This window comes from Mustela nigripes, chromosome 7, assembly GCF_022355385.1.
Source record: "Mustela nigripes isolate SB6536 chromosome 7, MUSNIG.SB6536, whole genome shotgun sequence".
Taxonomy (NCBI): Eukaryota; Metazoa; Chordata; class Mammalia; order Carnivora; family Mustelidae; genus Mustela; species Mustela nigripes.
The window spans coordinates 57,500,195-57,526,424 of NC_081563.1; the positions used below are offsets into that span (position 1 = coordinate 57,500,195).

At 38.7% G+C, this 26,230-nt stretch overlaps 1 protein-coding gene across 1 annotated transcript in view; it reads right to left on the reverse strand.

Moving 5' to 3' along the window:
- Positions 1-2,423: 2,423 nt before the first annotated feature.
- Positions 2,424-26,230, reverse strand: part of ACTR2 (actin related protein 2) — a 38,372-nt gene continuing 14,565 nt past the window's right edge. The window contains exons 4-9 of the mRNA XM_059405962.1: positions 22,910-22,982; positions 18,828-18,964; positions 17,047-17,196; positions 12,695-12,840; positions 7,940-8,072; positions 2,424-4,014 (exon numbers count right to left, since the gene is read on the reverse strand). Of these exons, the coding sequence (XP_059261945.1) occupies positions 3,844-4,014; positions 7,940-8,072; positions 12,695-12,840; positions 17,047-17,196; positions 18,828-18,964; positions 22,910-22,982 (810 nt within the window). The 3' untranslated portion in view covers positions 2,424-3,843. The remainder of the gene's footprint in view (positions 4,015-7,939; positions 8,073-12,694; positions 12,841-17,046; positions 17,197-18,827; positions 18,965-22,909; positions 22,983-26,230) is intronic.

A 26,230-nucleotide genomic window follows, 5' to 3' on the forward strand; every position in this document is an offset into this window, starting at 1 on the left:
CCCTAACTTCAGATGTTCAACAATACAGGGCAAGATGCTTTAGGAGGGTTTTAAAGTATTAAGTCTAATGCAAAAAATCAATGTGAATTTATACAACAGCTGCCTTACTGACAATCCCAACGCAACTTTTTCTGTTCTATAGCTAAGGTTACTTGCAATAGAGTGGTTAAAGTCAGAAATTTGGTCTTTACAAAGTATTCAAGCTTTTATTTATTTATTTATTTATTTATTTTTTTTAAAGATTTTATTTATTTATTTGACAGAGAGAGATCACAAGTAGGCAGAGAGGCAGGCAGAGAGAGAGAGAGGAGGAAACAGGCTCCCTGCCGAGCAGAGAGCCTGATGCGGGACTCGATCCCAGGACCCTGAGATCATGACCTGAGCCGAAGGCAGCGGCTTAACCCACTGAGCCACCCAGGCGCCCCAAGTATTCAAGCTTTTAATAGGTCAAGGAATTTGAGCTGGTGGAAAAAAGGGACCCTACAAATATCCCAGGTACTATGGATACTGGCCAATTAGTCCAAGATTAGATTACATGTTAAATATTGAGCTAAAATGAATCCTTGAGAAAATGGTTCACTTTCGTTCGGTACTCTCTTGGGTGGTTCTAAAATTAGCACAGTTCCACACTCAACTGTACAGTGGTCAAAGTTTATGGATGAAGAAAACCAATGGAGACCATTGAAACCTTCATCCCATCAACAAGGAGCAGTGCCCAGTATCTTCCGTCTTGTAACACATGGAGATAGTTGTCCCATTATACTGGCAACTAAAAAGAGGTTGGAGAAGACACCAGAGGCAAACTTCACGACATCCTGGTGTAACATGGCCATGAAGGGAGTAATGAGATTCAAGCAAGCAAGTTCATGAAGAAGGATACACAAGAATCCTATCTACTCCTCAGCCCCATCCTCAAAGGTTAGTATGAAAACAAGGAAAAGTCAGTTTAATACACAGGCCCCTTACATATAGATCTGTCTAGCATTCCTAATCCTGCAAAAGCCATCTTAAATCTTCTAGGAAACAAAACAATCCACTTGAGGGGAAAGAACCCTCTAATACAGCTGTGTAATTTACTCTGTTTTCTAGTTTTTGTTTTACTTATGTATTTAAAATCATACCAGAATAAAGAGGTTTTTTGGTCAAATAATAGAACAATACTGAGCTGAAGCTCGCCTAACATTTTGTGTTGTATGCAGATGAAGTTGTCAATCCCTCTTGCATTAGCGAAAGTGAAAATATGAACAAAAATAAGAAAATGAAACTAGAGAGAAAAACAATAGGTAAAACCAAGACAAAATTCAAATTTACTTTCAAAAATCTGATTTTATTTTCTGAATCAAAAAGAAGTGTATTCACGTTAGATGTAGAATGTTTAACTTTCCATTGATCTCTCTCAAAACACCTTCCTGATATTGTTAACAGTGCTTAGAACTATAAAAAGTCAACATCCAATACCATGCTTTAAAGAAAAAAGTTTAAATGTAGGATTTATTTCTAAGGAACCCTTCTCAAGGTCAAGGCATTGGCAATTCTAATTTAAAAGGAATTTTAATCATTATTGGAAATTTGAGTGACAATTGTTTTCAAGAGCTAAAACTCAGATCGCTTTTAAAACAGAAAAAATGTTAATATCTGAGGGACTCCTACACCTGGCAACTCCAATTAAACATTATTTTCTACTACCCCCCAATAACTAAATGAATCATTTTACCTTAGAATAGGAAAATTAGAAAATGGAATTTTAAAATTATATATATATATATATATATATATGTATATATATATATATACCATTTGAATGGTCGTGTCTGCTAGCAGAATCATGAAATTAAAAGCAAATTCTATATTCAAGGGACAAAAGATAACTGCTCTTTCCTTGTTCTAAGAGTCTATCCTATTCCTTGTTGTTTTCTACCCCCATAGATTAAAATCATGACCAAAGGCCAAGAGTTAATCCATTTACTGGAAATGAACAGCTGGTAGGTACTGGCCCTACATTTGTGTCCTTTATCTAGTCCAGGACTCAAAGTCTAGGGGGATTTATATGAACATGATTTTAGGAACACTTGAGAATTCTAAAATGACTGACATCCATGTCCCTCAAATCTAGTACATGTTATTCATAGGCTATTCAAGTGTACTGAAGCATGTCCAGCATGCAGGCAAACTTCTTTTACTTGTTTCAAATTGAGGTAAAACAGACAAAAAAATACTTAATATTAACAGAAGCTACATAATTAAAACTAACCTTTTGTTGCTTATTTCATAAAAATTGATTTTTAAGTTTTCTCACAGAAAAGAGACTCTATAAAGCCAATAATTTCTCCAATTTCAGTCACCTGAAAATTAAGCTTCTTCGTTCAAAGCCATTATTACTAAAGAATATTTTGAAATGAAGGAAAACATTTCTCCCCAGAATCTGCATTTTGTACTTAGCGTGATACAATTTATTACTTTATTTTTCAAATTTAGAAAGAAGTCTGAGTACTAGTTGATATTTTTCAGACACAAAGCAATACCGACGGGATTTATAAATATGATTTTCTGACAGATGGGAAAGTTTGCTAACATTTACAAAATATCAACAACTCTTCTTTCAAGCATAAGATGACTGAGACTTATTGTTATGATTACTTTTTCAGTACAAATATGAATTTAAATCTTGATATTTTTTTTGCCAACATTTTAAGTAGTCAAATTTTATTCTACTTCCAGGTTTCAAATTAAAATAATAATAAAAAAGCAATGAAAATTACCCAACTGGCAACAAGTCCCATATTTCAATGTTATTTTTAACCCAACAATTATAACCTACTGCCAGTAATTATTCCTATGTATCTACCTATTCTTACTAAAGAAGCACTGGTCAGATATATCAAAGCGTAACTGCAAGAATGGTACTTGGCACTGGATTACCTTAATGCTTCTGGTATAAAAAGAAGCACTCTTAAGCACTTTTTTCATCTGTAATCTGAATTTCCAAAAGCATTTTTAAACTGTTAATTTTGTACTGATAGATTCTAGGGAGTTTATTCCCAACTAACATGGTTGATTTAAAAACAAAACAAAACAAATAAATCCCTAAGCCACATGGTAATGGAGTATTACACTTGCTTTTTATATCATGGAAACAGTTCTAGGCAGAGCAAAAGTAGATAAAAACCTGCCAAATCAAAGTACTGTAAATAAATTTCATCTTACACACCTCAGAGCAGAAAAGCTCAAAAAATCAAAACTGTAAAATCAAAAGACCACTCCCTGCCCCCACGCAAAAACCCACCAAAAACACTTGAATTCTGAGTCTAACGTTCCCCTAAAATGTTAATTCCAGAAGCTTTAAGTTACTTTAACTGTGCAGTGACTGTTGAAAGCACCACACCAGGGAGGAAGTGCTGTAAAAGGGGTCAGCAGCCGCTCACCCGCCCCTCACCACCCCCACCCCAATAATATGTAAAAGCCCCTGTAAAGTTTTTTCTTATGCTAATAAAGGCATACCACCTAGCGTGCTAAAGACTAAAACTAGCAGCATTAGAGCAGTAAAGTGAAAATAGGAAGCCGACAGGAATGATCTAAATGCCTACTTAGAAGAAACAAAGCAGCAGACAGGACCCTTTGCCCTCTCATCGTGTTTGTAGGGAAGTGGCTGAATTAAACAGATTTACCCACATTAACAAAAAATTAACAAAGCTTCCCCAAGACACCAGAATAAAACCTGACCTTTCCAGTCAAAGGGCACAGAGAGGACTCTTCCATGTCCTGGAGTTGAATGAGTTCAAAGACTGGCAATAAAGGCAAAAAGAAAGCATTAGGGGTGTGATGTGAACAAGCTCTGGAGTTAGTTTATCGAACAGTCACACCAAGTTTCTCCAGCACACGAACACCCTTTTCTTGGTATTCTTGTCGGGTCATCCAGAAGTTGTCTTTGTCCTTCATGATATCTGCTAGAACAGCACCACCCAGGAACACCATATGCTTTCTGCGCGGTGGGTCTTCGATGCGGATCTTAAATTTCTTAAAGGAGAAAAAGACAAGATCGTAAAATGTCACAAGTGCATCATGCTTTCTGCTTCATGAAGATGACTGTCTCATATATTCTGCTGCTGAATTCCCACAAGTCCTGTGATGTAAGCAGGATGGCTTGACTTTTTATCTGAAGTAGACATTTTTGGTAATTTGCCCAAAGCTCACACCAAGGAGATCACACAGACCATCCCAGTGTGCTGATTTACACCTGTTCTCCCATCTCTATTAACAACACCCCTTGTCACTCTCAAAATGGTCTTGATATGAACAATAAATCGCACAATCAGCCTACTGAGAGCCCAAGTACCAGAGTCCTGATTGTGGCAGGTTTCTTCACCTCCTGGGGATGACCACATGAGAAAATCACTTAGATGTTAAGTCAAGATTTTGGATAAGAGGACTTCTATGGTTTCCTCAAGGTCTAATGCCTCTATGATTGCTGTCCCATGTAAGAGTAGGATTGGAATTCTTTTCTTATAAGCAAAGTTCAGTTTTTATTGTCTCAAATTCAAATGAAATGTTCTCAAAATAAACAAGGCCAAATATGGTCAAATAAACCGTTGGAGATGCTGGGGAAAAAATGAACACAGTAACCAAAATTAGGTAAGTGGAATAAGTTTTACACTCTGCAGCCACTATTGATTGTCTAATAGAAGACACACCTCCATGTGTGATCATTCCATGCCTGAAAGAAAAACCTTAAAATGTCATAGATCAATTTACTGTGTCACAAATCCTGCAAAAGGACTCAAAGTCACTATGTCACTTTAGATTGCCCCCACGTCACATAACTGAATTGTAGGATCAGGTATAAACACCAGTTTACTTACTTAAAAAAAAAAATAGGCCTGGCTTTGTTGCAATAAAACTTTATTTATACAAACAGGCAGTATGATACAGGCCGGAAGGTCAGCCGCCCTGGCTCTAAGGGAAAGCTGGTTAGTCCCTGAAGGCGCTGCCGTTCCTGCAGCTCTGTCCCTGCAGCTCTGAGGGGGCGCTGTAGTTCTCTCACACCACCTGGTCTGGTCACACCAATTCTGGTTCTTCACTGCTGCTTCTCTCTCTCTCCTCCTTGCAACTCCCAAGTTGAAACTCATTCTTTTTTTTTTTTCCTTAAGATATTTATTTATTTATTTGTCAGAGAGAGAGAGAGAGAGAGAGCGCGCGCGTGTGAGCCAGAACATAAGCAGGGGAGCAGCAGCCAGGAAGAGAAGCAGGCTTCCCGCGGAGCAGGGAGCTGGATGCCGGACTCGATCCCAAGACCCTGGGATCATGACCTGAGTCAAAGGCAGTCGCTTAGCCAACTGAGCCACGTCCCTTGAAACTGATTCTGTCAGACCATTCCAGCCACCACTCCTCTTTGCCAAGTCACCTATAGGAGTCCCGATTTATTTCCCCTCATGCCCGCTCTTCCTGTGCGTGTGTGTGCTCTCCCCACCACTTCCTGGTCTCCTCTGTGACTTCATCCTTCTCTCCCTCTCACTTCATGAGGCACAGCACGGACTCGGGGGACCACCTCTCTACTCTGTAGCTGCCCCCAAGCAACTGAACATGACAGGTGAGAAACTGCCTGTCTTGGCTGAACTGCATCACTTCCTTCGTTTGAGCTCCTTAGCACAGCCTGGCAAGCCCACAGCACGTGTCTTCTCTCTTCTACTCTTCAAGAACACAATTTCATACCTCCTCCATCTCATGAACTTCCACCACCACCTCCCTCCCTCCCAGCCCGCCACCTTGTCCTTCAACAGCCTTCTTTCTTCCTCCCTTCCCCACACCAGACTTAGTGATCCCTTAAAAACAAGTCAGATCCTACCACTTCTCTGCTCAAAACCCTCCCAAGGCTTTCAGTTTCACTAGGAGTAAAGCTAAACCCTTCACCATGGCTGATGAGACCTGCATCCAACCACCTTTCTGACCTCACCAAGCAGGCCTCCCCTTTACTCACTCTGCCCCAGCCATACCTGCACATTCCTGACAACCCAGGGCTTTTATTTTGTGTGGGGGGGAGGTGGGAAGGAGTAAAATTTTATTTATTTTTTTGACAGGTAGAGAGAAAGCAAACAAGCACATAAGCAGAGGGAGAAGCAGGCAGAAGGAGAGGGAAAAGCAGACTCCCCACTGAGTGAGGAGCCTAAAACAGGCCTCAATCCCAAGACCCGGGGATCATGACCTGAACCGAAAGCAGACATTTAACCAATAGAGCCACCCAGACGCCTCAACCCAGGGCTTTTGTACTTGCCATTCCTGCCTCGAAGATTCTTCCCACAGATGGTTACATGGCTCACAGGCTCACTCTATCCAGGTCTCTGCTCAGAAGATCTCTGAGGAGATCAGAGTCTTTCCGGGACCACACTACATGAAGGAGCGTGCCACCTTCCCAGTCACTACCACTTTCTAGCCCCTCACCTTACCTTCCTTTTCTTCATAGTGCTTATTACTACTGACACATTCATAGAATAAAAGTGGGGACCTGGTTTTTATTTACTACTGTTTTGTTTGTTCCAGCAGCTAGACAAGTGTTTGGCATCCAGAAGGAGGTCAAGAAATATTTGCTGAGTAAGGAAATAATCACCTGAGATTAATTTTAAATTATATGTATGACAAAAAAAAAAAATCAAATAAGCAAAGTACTTAGACAATATGGTTCCTTTTGAGTCTTTTAATTTATTTAATATATGTGAGTCCACACTCCATTTTCACAATTTAGTGACAGATGAAAATGTGACATTAGTATCTCTGATATATATAGTCCTCTGTAATATGTAATCTCATTATCTACAACAGCTGATCAAGGTTGTTGGGACAAAGCTCAGAGATTAACCTGGAATTAAATGACCCTGGCTGAGTGCATAGTATATATAGTGTACTTTGCACACTCCAGTGTTGGTAGAAAAAAAAAACAATGCCGAATTACCATCACCTATTACCTTCTAGTTTGTAAATTACTTTCTATTCTATACATTGACAACTACCAATTAAACTGTTTCAAGAGCAAGGACAGCTGATGGGGATGCAAAATATTTGCTACATTATGTTTTACAATCTTTTTAGGGAAGTAAGACGTATACAAGAAATAGCCAGAAAAATAATCCAGAATCAGAAATTTGAGACAGTCCAAGAGTAGCAATGAAGGCTGGTTACATATCCGAAAAGTTAGCTAAAAAGAACCCCCAAACCCCAAGAGGCATTTCTCTCTCCATAACACAGCAGTCGCCCCTTATCTGTGGTTTCAGTTACCCATGGTCTGGCAGCAGAAGATGGCCCAGCCAACATAGCACTGCATGATGAGGCCTGCGTGACTCCTGTCACCTTATCTCGTCACAAAGGCATTTTATCCTCACATCACCACAAGAGTGAGTATAGTACAATAGGATATTTTAACAGAGACCACACTCATATAACTTTTTTCCAGTGTATTGTTGTAACTGTCCTATTTTACTGTTGCTGTTGTTGTTGTTAATCTCTTCTGGGGCCTAATCTATGAATTAAACTTCATCATAAGTGCTCTTGTATGGGGGGAATCAGTATTATCTGCGGTTTAGGCATCCACTGGGAGCCTTTGAACATATCCCCACAGAAAAGGGCTGGGGGAAGGAATACTATATGGCAGGTTCTTCCTGTGCCCTTAGAAGCACCTAGGCTCCAGGTTGTCTGTTACAGAGGAACCAGAACATGTGGCCTGGGACCTCACTGCCTCCAGCCACTGACCACAGAGGTGACCAGGCAGTACAACCATTCTGAAACAGAGCTTACCTTGAACCATTTACTTCTATCTCTTCAAGGCTGCATGTGACTTCATTAAAAATTTGTTTAGGAAGACTTCTTGCTCCCTCTGGTGGTTGTCAAGATTCACAAGCTACTTTATAGGGTTTTAAAAAGTATGTTAACAGCTGGATTATTGACTGATACTTACAGAAAGTTTTTCCACATCTCCCTTTAAAACTCGTTCTAAGTAAAGCTGTTTAAGTTCTCGTTCCAACCGTGATGGCAGCCCAGGGTACATAGTAGACCCTCCAGAAAGCACAATGTGCTTATAGAATTCAGATCTAGAAAGACACAAAAGGTATCATTTGGGGTTTCAGATGAGAAAAACAGTCTTTCAGCATTCCTTTTATATCTGTCAGTTTCAAGCGATTGCTGGGAGAATTAAATAAAATTCAACATGGATCGCAAGGTTTGTTATTAATGCTGTTATTAGATAACAAACGTTTGTTATTAATGCTGTTATTAGATAACAAACCCTCTCTACATGTAAAATACTTATTATAATTTTAATGAGAATGCTTCTAAAGCACATGACACATTGTCCTGCAAATATAATTGAGACTTAAAAAAAAAAAAAGATTTTTATTTTTCTATTGAGAGAGAGAGAGCAAGCTGGGCATGGGGGAAGAAGGAGAGGGACAAGCAGACTCTGCACTGACCTCAGGGCCTGATGTGGGGCTCGATCTCATGACCCTGAAATCATAACCTGAGCTGAAATCAGAAGAATCAGATGCCCAACTGACTGAACCACTCAGGCACCCCTGCAACTGGGCATTTAACAAGGACCAGAGTTAACATCACAAACTTCCATGATTTGGACTATGTATGTCATCACAGTGCTTCTCGAAGTTTACCATAACTAACCATTTTCTACTATGATTTCAGTTGTTTCCCAATTTTTCCATTTGCCTTTTGTTCTTTTTCCCTTTTGTTCCTTTGCCTTGGAACTAGGTGCCGTTATGTTAGGTGAGACTGGCGAGTTTCCTTGTTAGAGCAGCCTTCTCTTTCTTTAAATATGCTACCGGTTATGATACCAGATAGTCAAATCTAAAATAACTGCATCCAGGGCACCTGGGTGGCTCAGTGGATTGAGCCGCTGCCTTCAGCTCAGGTCATGATCTCAGGGTCCTGGGATCGAGTCCCACATCGGGCTCTCTGCTCACCAGGGAGCCTGCTTCCCTCTCTCTCTGCCTGCCTCTCCGTCTACTTGTGATTTCTGTCAAATAAATAAATAAAATCTTTAAAAATAAATAAATAAATAAAATAGCTGCCTCCATAATAAGAGTAACATAACTAAGTGAGGGTCTGAGGAACTCTTCTAGTGAAGTTCAGGAGCTGAGCCACAGCTATTTTGGCCTCATCCATCCTGGCTTCCAACGGCTCAGCCTATCATGACCCCGGGGAGCTTACAGAAGCGTGCGGCTTTTACACCCACTTGCAGAGCTCCGCACACAAGTGTAGCACATGCAGTTGAGCTATGGCTCCACATGGTCCGCTCCCACGAGCATTTACAGGTACACCTTCAACATGCAGAACACACGGAGCTGAGCTGTGCTACTTCCCAATGCTAGCTCTGTTGTAAGGTCCTGAACTGGACTCCAGTTTCTTTGGGAATGCCAACACTTCAATCACCACCAATAGGTATATATTTTGAGTCCAATTTTACTATTAATGATCATTAAGTCGAGGGACAAAAGCATCTACCTAATCCCCACTAAGAGAGGTTTAGATTTTTGATCATCTCACATTAAGTTTATAGCTTGTTATAAGCAGTTGGCTTGCTATTTTTATTACTTTTCATTATTACCCTGCTCCTCCGCCATCCCACAAAAATTAGTTTGATGGTTATTTAACTCAGGGTTAAACACACAAGTAAGCAAACATTTGCTTTTTACAAAATGCTTCTGAGTGAATTCCTCCATAACCTGGATGTACAGGAGGGCTGTTCAACTATGACTCAAACTCTAGATGCAATAAAAGGTTATCAACTTATTTAATAAGTAAATAAAAATTTTTGGATAGCCAAAAAACACAAGAGACAAATGGAAAATCAGAAAAAGTACCTGCAATAAATATCACGGAGCTATAATATAAAAAGAGCTTTTAACAAACTGAGGGGGAAAATTACAAAAATTCTACAGAAGCAAAAGCCATGAACAGATAATTCACCAGAAAAAGACAGAAACAGCCCTAAACATAGAAAAATATGTTTAACTTCTCTCTTAAGTAAAATACAAATTGAAACTACACTGAAATATCATCTCACTCATCAGACTGGCATAAAAGTTAAAAAGTTGCCAGGGCGCCTGGGTGGCTCAGTGGGTTAAGCCGCTGCCTTCGGCTCAGGTCATGATCCCAGAGTCTTGGGATCGAGCCCCGCATTGGGCTCTCTGCTCAGCAGGGAGCCTGCTTCTCCCTCTCTCTCTGCCTGCTTCTCTACCTACTTGTGATCTGTCTATCAAGTTAATTAAAAAAAAAAAAAAAAAAAAAAAAAAGTTGCCAAACTATGACCAAGCTGTGGGGACACACAGGTGGGAAGAAGAAGGGTCCTAACATCCAGACAGGGGAACTGAGCAGTAACAAAACTATATGCATTTACTTACCCTCAGACCCAACAATTCCCTTTAGAAATGTTTTCAAATTATATATGCCCAACAGTACAAAAATATACTGTACAAAAGGTTATTAACTGCAGCATTATTTGTCTACAAAAATACTGGCATCTACCTACATAACCCAGATTCACCAAATGTTATGTATACACTGAGGAAAAAAGGACAATCTCTAGGAATGGTCGGGATTGTTTAGGATATATTAAGTGAAGGAAGTAAAGTGCAAAAAAGCATTTATACTAAGCTACGTTTTGTATAAGAACAAATAAGAAACACAGAAAGGATAAAGCCAAGCTAATGAGATCATTTACCTGTAAGAGGGAGGAAGACTAGGGTAGAGATCAAGGGGCTGGGAGAGTAATACTTCAAAATATGCTTTTTTTTTTTTTTAAAGATTTTATTTATTCATTTGACACAGAGAGATCACAAGTAGGCAGAGAGGCAGGCAGAGAGAGAGAGAGGAGGAAGCAGGCTCCCCGCGGAGCAGAGAACCCAATGCGGGACTCGATCCCAGGACCCTGAGATCATGACCCGAGCCGAAGGCAGCGGCTCAACCCACTGAGCCACCCAGGCGCCCCCAAAATATGCTTTTTATATAGTTCTGACTAGATGGTAATGTTTTACCTAAAAAATTAAAGCTAAGGCAGGACTATCCTGTGCTACAAAACAGAATGTGCTCAAAGAGATAAGAGCATGTCAAAGGATACACAGGTGTGTTTGAAGGGGCTCTCCCTGGCCAAATCAGGAACAATTTGAGCATCAAAATAAATAAAGACAGTAACAGATTAGAATCACTGGACAGGGCGCCTGGGTGGCTCAATGGGTTAAGCCACTGCCTTCAGCTCAGGTCATGATCTCAGGGTCCTGGGATCGAGTCCCACATCGGGCTCTCTGCTCACCAGGGAGCCTGCTTCCCTCTCTCTCTGCCTGCCTCTCTGTCTACTTGTGATTTCTCTCTGTCAAATTAATAAATAAAAAATCTTTAAAAAAAAAAAAAAGAATCACTGGACAAAATCATGAGTTCACACTGATAACAAGCAAAACGAGGCAATGCGCTTCCTTATGCTGGAATGCCAATTAATAAATATAGAAAGAATGACAGAATTAGAAAATTACCTTTTTGAGAGCACAATAAAAATGGATTTAGGCAAGAATCATCAACAATACTAAAAGGGGTGAGGGGGCAGGGTTTATTTATTTATTTGACAGAGAGAGTGAGCACAGGCAGATAGAGAGGCAGGCAGAGGTAGAGAGAGAAGCAGGCTCCCTGCTGAGCAAGGAGCCCGATGTGGGACTTGATCCCAGGACCCTGAGATCATGACCTGAGCCGAAGGCAGCTGCTTAACCAACTGAGCCACCCAGGTGTCCCAGGGGGCAGGGTTTAATGAGGAATAGGAGATCGATACAGTCCCAAGGTACTTTCCCACAAATTACTTACAAACTAAGAAAGGAAAAATACAAAAACTGAACAGGAAACTTCACCAAGAGCTTAATCCTAACATCACCAACAAGGAACAAACAACTCATCTCTGGATGGGACACCCTGAGAAGGACACATCACTTCAGTAGTATTCCAGCCCCAAATGCATAAGCTGGATCTAATCATGAAAAAACACTCAAACTCAAGTTGAGAAAAATTCTCTAAAATAATTGGCTTGTATTCTAAAAAGATGTTGCTGTCATGAAAGCCTGAAGAATTTTAACAGATAAAAGCTAAGACATGACAACTACATACACTGTGTGAGCTTAGACTTGATAATCTCCTGGGGAAAGGAAAAACTGTATAAAGGACATCACTGGGACAGCAGGCGAAACTGAAAAATGGGTGGCAGATAACAGCAGATCAGTAATCACTCTCCTGAGCTCAGAAACAGCACTGCAGCTAGTTAGAGAATAACTCTGTTCTCAGGAAATACAAAGCAAATATCAAGGAGTAAAGAGGACTTTCATGTTCAACATACTCTCAAAAGGCTCAAGAAAAAAGAGAGGGAGAATGATAGAATAAACATGCTGAATGTTAAAATTAGTAGAATGAGAAACTGAGTAGAGTATACATGACTTCTCTGTATTATTCTTGGGAAATTTTCCTTAAGTTCTGAATTATTTAAAAAAAAGTTTAAGGTGGTTTCTGAGACACAGTGATATATATCCAACATCAAATGTCACCCTCAAAAAAATTTTTTCCCTTATCTGTTCAAAACCATGAGTGAAGTAATAGGCAACTTAGTCACTTTAACTATACATACTCTATCTATTGATAAATAACTTTGAAACCAGCACTTATGATGTACCTGGTATCAATGTCAGCTGCCTGGATTGTGTTAAAAAGCAATTCGGCAACACCTACTCCCTCAACATTGATCAGGTGAGGCTGAAATAAAGCTTCTGGTGCTTCAAATCTCTCTCCCCCAACTTTGATAATGCGGCCATCTGGGAGCTAGAAACCAAGAATAACCAGGTATTAGTCAGCAAAACATATTTATTTAAAAATTTCCCAGTGTTCTTTAGAACACTAGTACTTTAAACACATCTGTTCAATAACCAAAATCATTATCAGCAATATGTTTCTCCTAAAATGAATTTTTGAAAAAGAAAAAAACAAACGAAATAAAATACATTTAGACAGTTTTTATTATCATGCTGTTTTGTTTTTTAAATGCAGAACATGCCATAACATCAGGAATTTCTTGAAAAAAGTGATGAATGCATGAGTATGTCATGTTCCACTGCTGTGTGCAGCTAAGCATAAAAAAGAAGCATTAAGGGGTGCCTGGGTGGCTCAGTCATTAAGTGTCCGCCTTCTGCTCAAGTCATGATCCCAGGGTCCTGGGACAGAGCCCTGCACTGGGCTCCCTGCTCAGCAGGGAGCCTGCTTCTCTCCCTCTCCCATTGCCCCTGCTTGTGTTCCCTCTCCTGCTGTCTCTTTCTGTCAAATAAATATACAAAATCTTAGGGGGAAAAAAAAAGAGAAGAATTAATAAACCACTGCATTTGGATTACTGGCTGGTGTCAATGCTGTTTCTCTGTTTTAACACATTTGTGGTTTATTTTATGGATATTTTTACTATGTAGCATAGACACATTCAGTTAAAAATTTTAAATAATTTCTTTTACCAAATAATTGCACTGTGCAACTTTACTGTTTTGCCATCAAAACAGTTTATATCATGTGTAAAACTTCTGTCAAATCATGTAATCCAAAAAATGTTTTATGATTAGAAAAGTTTAAGAAACACTGATAGATTACTGTAATATATATTTTTAAAGGTTTTATTTATTTATTTGACACAGAGAGAGACTCCAAGAGCAGGAACACAAGCCGGGGGCCCAATGTGGGGCTTGATCCCAGGAGATGATGACCGGAACCAAAGGGAGATACTTATTGAATGAGCTACTCAGGTGCCTCAAGATTACTTTTTATTAAGCAGTTCTACTGTATCCTACTTACTAGACCCTATTAAATTTTTTTTTTTAAGATTTTAAGTAATCTCTACACCCAAAGTGGGGCCTGAACTCACAAGACCAAGTCACATGCTCTACCAACTGAGCCAGCTAGGCTCCCCTCTAGATCCTATTAAATTTTAAATAATGGATAAATATAATTTCAACTTAAGCAAATAAGATTTCTTACTTAAAGGATTTTATTTATTTATTCCACAGTGAGAGACACAGCGAGAGAGGGAACACAAGAAGGGGGAATGGGAGAGGGAGAAGCAGGCTTCCTGCTGAGCGGAGAGCCCAATGTGGGGCTTGATCCCAGGACCCTGGGATCACGACCTGAGCCAAAGGCAGATGCTTAATGACTGAGCCACCCAGGTGCCCCAGGATTTTTTTTAAGAGAGAAAGCCCATGCATACAGGGGGAGTGGAACAGGGAAAGGGAGAGAATCTTGACCAGGCTCTATGCCCAGTGTGCAGCCCAACATAAGGCTTGGTCTGCTGCTCAATCTCACGGCCATGAGAGCACGACCTGAGCTGAAATCAAGATTCGGATGCTTAGCCTACTGAGCTACTCAGGCGCCCACAGAGCAAATTAAGATTTAAACAACTGGTCAGATATCATTACAACATGACCCTGTGTATGCAGACAGTCACACGTCATGTTTATATTTAATTAAATGAGAAATGATAAGTAAAAACTCCCATTTATTCATTAATATATTTTATTATTTATTTATTTTTATTAATTTATTTTTTAATGTGGGGTCTGAACTCATGACCCCAAGATTAAGAGTTGGATGCTCGACTGACTAAGCCAAGTAGGCAAACACCAAAAAACTCCCATTTTTTTTAAAGAGAGAAAGAGAGAGAAAGTGTGCACATGAGCTGGTGGGGGGGTGGGCGCAGGGGTAGACGGAGAAACAGACTGCCCTCTGAGCCGGGAGATGGGCTAGGGATTGATCTAGGACCCCGAGATCACGACCTGAGCTGAAGGCAGATGTTTAGCCAACTGAGCCCCCCAGGTGCCCCTCCCTCTCTTAAAACCACCTCACAACTCATTGGATTGACCTAAATTATAAGCATGCTGGTGTATGCTGGCATCTGACCCACTTCCATAGGAGACACCAGAATTAGTCTTACAGTGACATGTCTCACAGTATATTTATAATAATACGACTACCGTAATTGTATTTGGACTCTAAAAATGACTTTGCAGTATGACAAAGTACCACAAAGCCAAGGTTTTTTTTTTTCCTTAAAAAATTTACTCCATGTTTACAGATACAAGCAAAAGTAATCATATTTTTCAAAACCTCCACAAACTCTTTTAATAAATTGTATCAAATTAAAAAAAAAAACACTCAAAAAACAAACAAATAACCCCCAAGGATACTGATTCAAACAAATACTCTTAAAAAAACAAAAAACCCATCAGGTGAGTTTAGAAACCACATGAAATCACCCAAAATATCTGGAAAAATTTTATATACAGTACACGGTTATTGGCAAAACCTCTGTAGCTCATACTTCAGCTTCTCCGAGGGTGTGGTTTCTTTCCATACTCTGGCTGCTGGTCAGCATGGGGCCACCTGGCCTAGGAGCTACCAACCTCTAGACCCTACCCCTACCTATTATGACTGTAGGATTCTCATTTTTTTGCACCAAATCTTATCCTATCCTTTACTTGTCTCTCCTTATCCCTCTTCACTTGCTCATCAGTTTCATTAGTCTACTGTTTTTTATTTATTGTGCAGCTGACCCTGTAACAATATGGGTTTAAACTGCACAGGTCCAAGGACATTTTTTCCGACAAATACAGTAAAGTACTGTAAATGTATCTTCTTGTCCTTATTATTTTCTTAGTAACATTTTCTTTTCTTCCCATCTTACTTTATTGTAAGAACATGGTATATAATACATTTAACATACAAAATACCTGTTAGTTGACTGTTTATGTTATTGGCAAGGCAATGACAGTAGGTTATTAGTAGTTAATTTTTGAGGGAGTCAAAAGTTATACATTGCATAGGGAGTGAGCGCCCCAAAAGTCACCTGTGTATATTTTTGTAACCCACCTCAAATTCTTTGAGAAAGGAGGGGAAAAATTAAATAAAACATGTTTTACATTTCTATTTCTCTCATCTTTTTGTCTCACGCCATTTTCTTACAAGTCAGGTATATGAAAAATTATAAATCTAAAGGAACTATCAAAAAAGCTTCAGAAAAGAATCTCCAGGGCAGATCTGGAGATTAATAAGTTGCTTATAAATTATTTGGATCAGTATTGCTTAAAAAATAAAACAATATAATTTATAAAAATTAACAATAATTTTTAAAATGTCTATTTCATACATATTTGTGATATGCAGAGCTTGCATGAATCAAACGGTTTAAGAATACTTGTTTTTATTGCCCATTACTTGATTTCATTTTAGTAATAACTAGATCAAAGATGAGATATGGAAGTATTTTCTACCCAGATGAATATAATAGACTTAACAATACATTAAAAAATCAGGTAGAATCTACTCTCCTGGTGTAACCTATAACTGGGTTCTCAATCTTACTTTCAAGTTAACATTTGTTTTCAACAGTTCATTAAGAAAATACGAAGTCAGGAAAAGACTGCCACCTACTGAATTATTATAGGAAAGCTATAGGATGAGCACTTCCCAAAGTACTCTTCCTAGAACAGGAGTCTTATGAAATGCTAGAATCCTGTAGTCTAATAAGGTTGAGAAACAGGCAGTTTACCACATTCTCACAGACATACTAAGCACATCAAAGGTTCTGAGAAGCTCTTCAGTAAAGTGAAACTGAATCCCAAACTTATTGGACAATGTAAACTCCACTTTAATTTTTGTGAAATTACTTAATAACATCTCAGGGAAATAACACTCTGCAAAACACATGTTGAAAAGTGCTATTTTAGATCTCAGAATCTCAAAATAACATCTCTTATCTAATTACATCCTAAGGTAGAAAAGCTATTTATGATTTGCCTTATTTCACATTATATGGTGCCCTAAAATAATCAAATCAAAGAATCTTACTGTAGAAAGACATTAAAAGTCACACACATACATACTCTAACAACTCAAAATAAAAATACTGATTCTAAGAAAACCTACTTAAGCACATTATCAATAATCATGGTGCTCCATTTTAAAACCACATACGTATTAAATATCGAAAATACTTACTGTGTAAGATTCAACTAATACTGTGGTTTCTAAGGCCAGCTTCTGCTCTTGCTCAATATTATACCCCACATAACACAATTTTTCCTTAATCATGCGAACTGTTTCAAAGTCAGCAGAATGGTTGAAGGCATATCCTCGCAAAAGCAGCAGCTGGTACAAAAAAACAGTAGCAAATTCACAATTAATCTGAATGAGTTAAATCCTGGCAAGCTTTCATTGCTCACTAAACAGTTCAAGTCAGTAATAAATGCAATGGACAGTGGATCCTTAGGTCTTACTGAATATTTCAGAAATGGGAATAGTATTTTCCATGAAAGGACTTATATTTCACCTTCGCAGAGAGTGAAAGATTTAACAGTTTATGAGTAATAAATGGGTAAAGTAAGCTTAAAAAACCAAGCTAGTTTTAAAAAATGACTGTTTTGAGTGCTAATGTTTAGATAGTTTTGATAAATAATCAAAATAAATATTTCGATGAATATTATTTTAGTACTGGACTCCTATAATCTGCCATTTGCTCAATCAATGCCATATTCATGAAATATCCCTAGGTCTTAAAAAGTTTTATCCCTACTTCTAGCATTATGTCTGACATATAGTAGACGGGCAAGAGTATTTGTCAATGAAATAAATGATTAGAATTCAAATTAACAGAAAAAATTTCAAATAAAGATAATTCAAGTTAACAGAAAAAAAACACCCCAAATTGGACTTTTCATACAAAAACTTTAAAACCCTCAGATATTCCTCAGACAGAATTTTGGCCTGGAAGAAGAGTATTATAGTTCTCATTAGTTTAATCTCATTATTACTCTAAATGAGACAAATGGAACCCCATGTGAAGATAAAGACTTATACAACCTATTTTACTGCACAAACATCACCCTAGAATAGTTTCTCAACAGTAGCACCAATGATATTGTGGACCTTAATAATTCTTTGTTGTGGGGACTGCCCCCACTAAACATCTGTAGGATGTTTAGTAGCATTCCTGCACAGCTGGAACAATGAAAAATGTCTCCAGGTGTTGCAAAATGTCCCGGGGGTGGGGTGGGGGCAGCATTACCCCTGGTTGAGAGCCACTGACCTGGAGAGAATAAACTCACTAGTCTAAACTTTGTTTTTCAATATTAAAAATATACACATACCTCTAAATAACAGCCTTATATACTTTCTCCAGCAATGTTTTAACAAAAATTGTAACTAATTATAGTTAGAAGTAAACATTAATATATAGTGAACACTAAACACTGGATATATTCCATGAAAACTACTAAATATTGAAGTCTGGTACAACTGGGCCCATTAAGTTTTTTTATTTATTTGAAAGAGAGAGAGAGCATGAGTAAGGGATTGGAGGGGAGGGAGAAGCAGATTTCCTGCTTAAGGGACTTGATCCCAGGACCCTCAGATCATGACCTAAGCCCAAGGCAGACACGTAATTGACTGAGCCACCCAGGCTCCCCTCAAAAAAAGGTTTCATGGCAGAAAAGGCTGCCTCTATTGTTCAAAAAGTTTTACGGTCTCTTCTATTTCACTACCAAGTCTTCAGGATTAGCAAACATAATTATGTAATGATGTATTCTATTCTCATTACCACACCAGACAGCATGTGTGTAAATTCTACATGGATTTTTACATGAATAATGAATGGGGTAAATGGGTCATTCCCCCAGTGGTGCAGAAGATCTGCTATGATCCTGAGAGGATTATTTCAAATATGTTAAGTTAGTAAATATAAACTACAAAAGCTAATTTCTATGATGTCTTCTTTTGCTTACCTTGATAAGATATCTGGTAATATCCCTTCCAGCAATATCCAGTCTCCTGGTAAGGTGAGGGAGAGAAAAGCCTTCATACACTGGACAAATGTGAGTTACACCATCTCCAGAGTCCACCACTACTCCAGTCAATAAACCTGTGTGAGAACCATGAGGTTTTAAATAAAAAGCCAAATCAGAAAAATCAGAACCAGCAAATTTCAAAAATTAGTACAGAAGCCAAACTAGAAACTTCACCAACCAGAATGGTCTAGAAGACAGCATTTCTTTATTATTTATTTTGCAGTTTACTTCTAACATCTAGACACTAAAGTGAGTATTCTCACACATGCCTCTTGTGAGACCTTTTAATCTGTGTGCTATTCCAAGAGATAGGAAGAAACAGACTCTGAGACCCAGAACTGAAAAACACAACATGTTCTTAAAGCTCAGTACAATTCTTTATTTTTCTTTCCAATTTAATCTTGATCCCTGAATTTCCCTGAAGTGGAATTTTCTAAAGCATCATTGTAACTTTTAGGAAAACCATTTTGAGAGATAAATACAAGTTGATAGTGAACCTGCTGAAATAATGTGCTTATTATTTTTGTCAAATAATATATTCAAAACTGTGTCCTGGAAAAATTCCTATTGATACTAGATAGCTGGAAATTTGAGAACAATTAACCTTGGCAAGCCAAAGGATCACTCTAATTATTCACCAGAAACCAGAAAGACAATGTCAGCTAAACCTTTTAATAAAAGAACAGCAAAGAAGCTGCCTTGTTTCCCATACATACTATTTAAACTACAAAGGAATGCAAAAGTTACCTTCTGCACTAGGGTTAATTTAGGGGAAAAAGAAAAGATGAAACTTTTTCTAACTCAAATTTTCTAATAGTTACTAGTCTAACAATTTTTTTTTAAAGATTTTATTTATTTGACAGACAGAAATTACAAGTAGGCAGAGAGGCAGACAGAGAGAGAGAGGAGGAAGCAGGCTCTCTGCTGAGAGGAGGAAGCAGGCTCTCTGCTGAGCTTGATCCCAGGACCCTGGGAATCATGACCTGAGCTGAAGACAGAGGCTTTAACCCACTGAGCCACCCAAACGCCCCACATCTACTGCCTTTTAATGCTGCATTCCTTTCAACAAGAAAAACATTTCATTGCAAAAAAAAGAGGAATCCACATCATTAATTCAAAAACACTCCCAGTAATATCAACTAAAGTAGGATTTACATTTTATTTTCCAAACAGACCTTCCCATCCAACTGCAGCCTATTTTCTCCCACTCCCACCAGGTTACAGAATAGCCTTTCGAAGTACACATCTGACCCATTTTCAGTGCCACACCATTTTGTCACTTGAGTATACGCTCTTCCACTTCAATTCCTATGGATTCTCTGAGGTTCAACTGAGTTCATACCTCTTCATTTACACCTTTCCTGACAACTCTTACCTCCAGATTCCCTAATTCCAATCAATTCCCTTCAATAGCTTTCTAAACCACCATGTCACTTCTCTTACTCACAAGCCTTCCATGGCTCCAAATGCTTCTTCCTACCTTGGGATAACTGGTAGCACTAGCCACCTTGTTTAGAAGGAGAATTTTACTGCGGGTCAGAGTTCTTTTGATCATTACTGGACTATCATTTCTCACAATTAAGGCTTCAATAGTTATACAAAAAATGACTAAATACCAGGAATTAAAAGACAGTATCTTCTCATTGGATGGAAATAAATGCATGAATACTGCTAGAAAAATCTGTTATGGTCAGTTTTATTCAAATACAATTTAAACAAAAATTCACTTTATTAACACTGTCCATCCTCACCACCCAAATGACACTATTATCACCAGTTTCAAAGCTTAGATTCCCCCAATTTTTAGTTATCTATTTTTTTCCCAAAGTATTTTCTTTTTCTTTATTTATTTATTTATTTGACAGACAGAGATCATAAGTAGGCAGAGAGGCAGGCAGGGAGAGAGGAGGAAGCAGGCTCCCTGCTGAGCAGAGAGCCCGATGTGGGGCTCGATCCCAGGACCCTGGGACCATGACCTGAGCCGAAGGCAGAGGCTTTAACCCACTGAGCCACCCAGGCGCCCCTCCAAAGTATTTTCTAAAATAATTTCTGGAATTCATTTTTCTAAAAATGAAGTAAAATTACCACAGTGCAGGTAAACACTCCTTATAAAGTAACAAGTGATTTTAAATTCCTTCTTCAAAGGAAAATTATTCATAGCTGGAATATAATCACGTTAAGGTCAAGAAGACCTTACTCACTGCCATGTCCTTTGCACTAAACACAGCACAAGGTACATTCCACTTGATGAATGAACAAAACTTTTTTGAAAATTTAATTCCCCCAAGTATTTTCTAAGTATCTATATGTTGTACTGAAGACAGTTTAATGAGCCAACAAGTATTTCTACAAGGTGTTTTTTACTAATCCATGCTTAGAATTAAATGGGTCACCACAGTGAGTCTTCTAAGTACACAGCTAATGACTAAGGCTGAAGATTTAGCTCAGGTGTCCTCCTTTAGAAACCTTTGTCATGCTGAGTCAAAATTATCTGTTTCTGTATCTTTTTCCCTATTAGACTCTAAATTCTTTGAGGGTATCTTCACATTTCAAGTGCCTAACAGGCTGTGTGGCACCTATTTGACAGCCCCATAAATTCTCTTAATAAGACTATCAGAATATAAAGAGCTCTCCCCACATGACCAATTTTTATTCGCAACAGAAAGGGATGCAGTTACTAATGGCAGCACCAAGAAAACATAAAAGTTAGGAAGACATTTCCAAATGTCGACCTTCTCCTCTACTATGTATATAACAAGTGTGATTTTATACTAACCTTTTTTGGATCTCTGTATTTTTTTTAAACTCTGACAATTCTTTTTTTTTTTTTTTAAGGTTTTATTTATTTGAGAGAGAGAGAGAGTGAGCAGGAGAGACAGCACAAGTAGGGGGAGTGGCAGAGGGAGAGGGAGAACCAGGCTTCCTACTGAGCAGGTAGCCCAATGCCGAACTCAATCCCATGACCCTGGGATCACAACATTAGTCAAAGACAGATGCTTAACTGACAGAGCCACCCAGGCACCCCAACTCTGACAATTCTAAGGACGAATTCCAGCTCATTCTTCACTGCATAAAAAATTTTTACTTTGGGGCACCTGGGTGGCTCAGTGGGTTAAAGCCTCTGCCTTCAGCTCAGGTCATAATTCCAACGTCCTGGGATCAAGCCTCGCATCGGGCTCTCTGCTCAGCAGGGAACTTGCTTCCTCGGTTCTCTTACAAAAAAAAATTTTTTTTTTTTTTTTTTACTTTAAAAAAGTTTAGGATGCCTGGGTGGCTCAGGTCATGATCTCAGGGTCCTGGGATTGAGTCCCACATCGGGCTCCTTGCTCAGTGGGGAGCCTGCTTCTCCCTCTGCCTGCTGCTCCCCCTGCTCATTCTCCCGCTCTCTCTCTGACAGATAAATAAATGACATCTTTTAAAAAAAGAATTAAAAAAAAAAAGTTCTAAAAGAGGGAACCTCCTACTTTTACAGACAATTATCATATGATCTCCCTGATATTGGAAGTTGAGAGGCAATGTAGAGGGTTAGGAAAGAAATAAATGAGACAAGGTGGGATTGGGAGGGAGACAAATCATTAGAGACTCTTAATCTCACAAAACAAACTGAGGGTTGGGGGGGCGGCGGGTGTGGGTAGGGAGAGGGTGGTTGGGTTACAGACACTGGGGAAGGTATGTGCTATGGTGAGTGCTGTGAAGTGTGTAAACCTGGCGATTCACAGACCTGAAACCCTGGGGCTAATAATACACTATATGTTAATAAAAAAAATTAAAAAATTTTTGAAAATTTGAGTTCTCTTTGCCGTAAGTCCTTCATTGCTTAATGAAGAAAATAAAAATATATGTGGTATTTTATTTGACTAATTTTAGAAATTATGAAAATATTTGAGTAAATATTTGAAAAAATTTAAATAAATATATAAATATTGTGCTTTTCTGGGATTTACAACTTACTGACAAACCAAATTCCTCTGATATAAAATGCCCTGAGTTGATTATTCTAAAAGTTAAGTTTCACCTACCTTGAGCATACAAAGTCAGAACTGCCTGGATAGCTACATACACACCAGAAAACTGGTAAGTTTCAAACATTACCTGAAAATGCAAAAGGAGAGAAAGAAATGCTGGTATTTAGAAGTTATATAATACGTATATATTTTATGCTTTCTTGATGGTTACAGAGTAGATTAGTTGCCAAAACAGAATCAAAAGGGACCTAAAAGAGTCCTCCATTCTCCTCAGCTGTCACAGAGCTCCAATGTGGCGAACAGATTTTTGGATGTACACGGAGTCCTCAAGTATTTCCTAAGTGCTACAAAGCCAAGATTTTTGAATATTTTGGTTAATAGCTAATTAGAGTGGAAGAAAGATTTTCGCATCTGAACAAGCCTTTCTTAATGATGTCCCTTAATGAAAATATCTTTTAATTCAAGGACAAACTACAGAAACTGCTCAACTGCTGACCTTCCCATCCCTTTGTCCTAACCTGGGCCAAGAGTAGAGTTCTACCCCCAACTGGTTAAAAAAAAAAAGAAAAAAAAGTAGTAAAATGGCAGGGCAGGAAGCCAAAAATATATGCAGTAATTCCTGAATGCTGGCAGATACAGAAACTGCCTAGCTGTTCCACCCACCCTCCCGGCTTGAGCCCTGGCTGTGGCGCCGCTCTCAGCTGAGCTACACTAAAGGGAGGAGTCTCCTTGTGCCCTCTCTGGTCACAACGATGCTCATTCTCTATAATCCAGGTGGGCTGGAACATCCTTTTTCTCTCATCTACAGGGAGCACTGCTTGCCTGGCAGGGCTGACTACCACTGGGTAGATCTAGTGACCTAGAAATTTTATAAATGATCACAATGAGAATTACATAGGATTTAAATGTTATTACTCTGAAATACATATTCATCAATTAAGCAACTAGATATTCTAACCAGATATTCTAATCTAGCCAGTACTCAATTAAGAAACCAGATATTCCAACCTGTATTTTATACCATATCCCCTCTCCAGCCAGGAGAAAATGGAAGAGTTAAGCTGTATTTGTGTTTGTCATCATCAAAGTCCACTAGAACTTGTTTTTATTTGTAAGATAATTAGAAAATATTTGTAGTACTAAATGAACTTACTGGATAAGATTAAAGTAGGGCATTACCAGTCACAGCCAAATTTGCACTCACAAGTAAAAAAGAATATTAAAAGAAAATGAGACTTTATAGCACAGTGAGACCAATTCTTGTCAGTCTCGCAGATAAAAAAACAAACAAAAACCACAAACATGTCCTAGTCAAATAGCTAGCTAGTGGAAGATGCATCCAAGTATAATGTCATCTTTCTAACTTTTCATCCAAAAGGAAACTTGATTTTCATTCTGATGTTGTGTTGCTTTCCTAAGGTGGTTAACATGTGCAGGAGGAACCTTTTGATTTAATGCAAAAGTACCTCTAAGCTGATTTTACAATGTCCTACTAAAAATAAATACCAATTACAAATGACTACTTATCCATCACAAAAAGTATTAGTAGTTATAAATCACTTAGAAATAATAAGTTGCAACTAAAATATGAACTAATATAATAACGGCCATCTTTCACAGTTCTGGGGTGGTCAGGAGGGGAAAAAGTAGTAGTAAGATATAAGCCATAAGGAATGACATGGATTTTGTAACTAAAACCAGGATCTTAAATTTTTAAAACATTTAATATAAAACTTAAGCTTTAATCCAGAATTTAAAAATACTGTCCAGCAATAATCTCTTGTATAATCCTTCTAAAATTTCCACCAACAGCTAAATAGATGTAGAGCAGTGTCTGCAAAGCTACTAAGACAGAAACCATTATTATAAGCTTTTACCTCAAATAGAACAAGACAAAGTCATACAGTTCCTACCTCAAATAAAACAAAATATAATGAAAGACAACCTTGAAAAGTTACTTCTCTAAACTCGGAAGAATGCAGACTTCTTGCTCTCTATACTTGCTTCCCCCAGGGCCCTTCAATCTCCTCTCGCTAACTCCCTCCTCTCTGGTCCTTAGCCTTCCCACTACTGTCTGTTCCCACTTCCCTGGTGAACGACTCCCAAGTTTCTTTCTCTAGCCTCAGACTTTTCTTCTGAACTTGATCTTTTACAGGTTTCCCCACTACCTGAAGGTAGAATATTCCTATGAAACCTTAAGTAAAGCTGAAATGTAAATCAAAGAAGCAATTACCATTAGTTTATATGGAAAATTGAGAGCTCCCAAACCCCGAAAATAACCTATCTTGGGCTTTTCTGATAACCTAGGACACATCTTGCTAATGGATGCACAAAATGAAACAAGATAAAGCACAGGTGCTCATACACACAGTTCAAAGCTATGGCACCTTGATGCCGCGATGCTGAGTGTTGTTCCAGGGTCAGAGTTTGGTGCCGCCACTCTCTCTGCTCTGGGTGTGTGCTGCCTCTAACAGCTCACTGTAGAAAAACTGCTGAATGCAATTTTTCCTTTTCCCCTTTCTCATTAAGTGAAAATCCTCTTCGGAGTTCTTTCAGTTAGTGAAAACAGGTACTAATGTAGGTCTCTGGTCAAAGTAAAGTGGCATAACATGAACTTTCGAAAAGTGGGGGATACCTCTCTCTGACATTTTTGACTGGATGTCTAATGAGGACCTACCATGTCCAAATTTAACTCCTGATCCATTGCCCTCAAATCCTACTTATCTGAGTCTTTTCCCATCTCAGTTGATGGTAATGTTATCCTCTGGGTGCCCATCCCAAAACCTTTTGAGTCATCCCTGGTTCTCCCCTCCTCTATTACCCATATTTAATGCACCAGAAAATGCTTTGGCACTTTAAAAATAGATTCACAGTCTGGCCACTTCTCTTTACTTTTGCTGCTATTACCCTGAATCCTAACCATCATTATCTTCTGCCTAGGTAACTGCAAGTTTTCAAACGTGTTTCTCTTCCACCCTTGCCTCCTTATGGTCTACTCACAACACAGCAGCCACAGACACCTAAACTGGAGCATGTCCCTTCTGCGTGACAGCACCTCATCTCACTCAGAGTAAAAGAATAATTCTCTTTAAGGACCTGTGAAGCCCTAGATGATCTGGCCCTATTATTTCCCTAACCTCATCTCCTACTGCTCCCCCATACTAGCCTCTTTGTTGACTCTCTAATATACCAGGCTTGTTCCCATTTTAAGACCTTCACACCGGCTAGCTACTTCCCTTGTCTGGAATGCTCTCCCCCAACATATTCTGGCTGATTCTCTTACTTTCTGTTTAAACATCACCTTCTCTCGATGCCTACTCTCACACCCTGTGAAAAATGTTACCCCCTCCCCACTCCTCTTAACCTGCTCTTTCC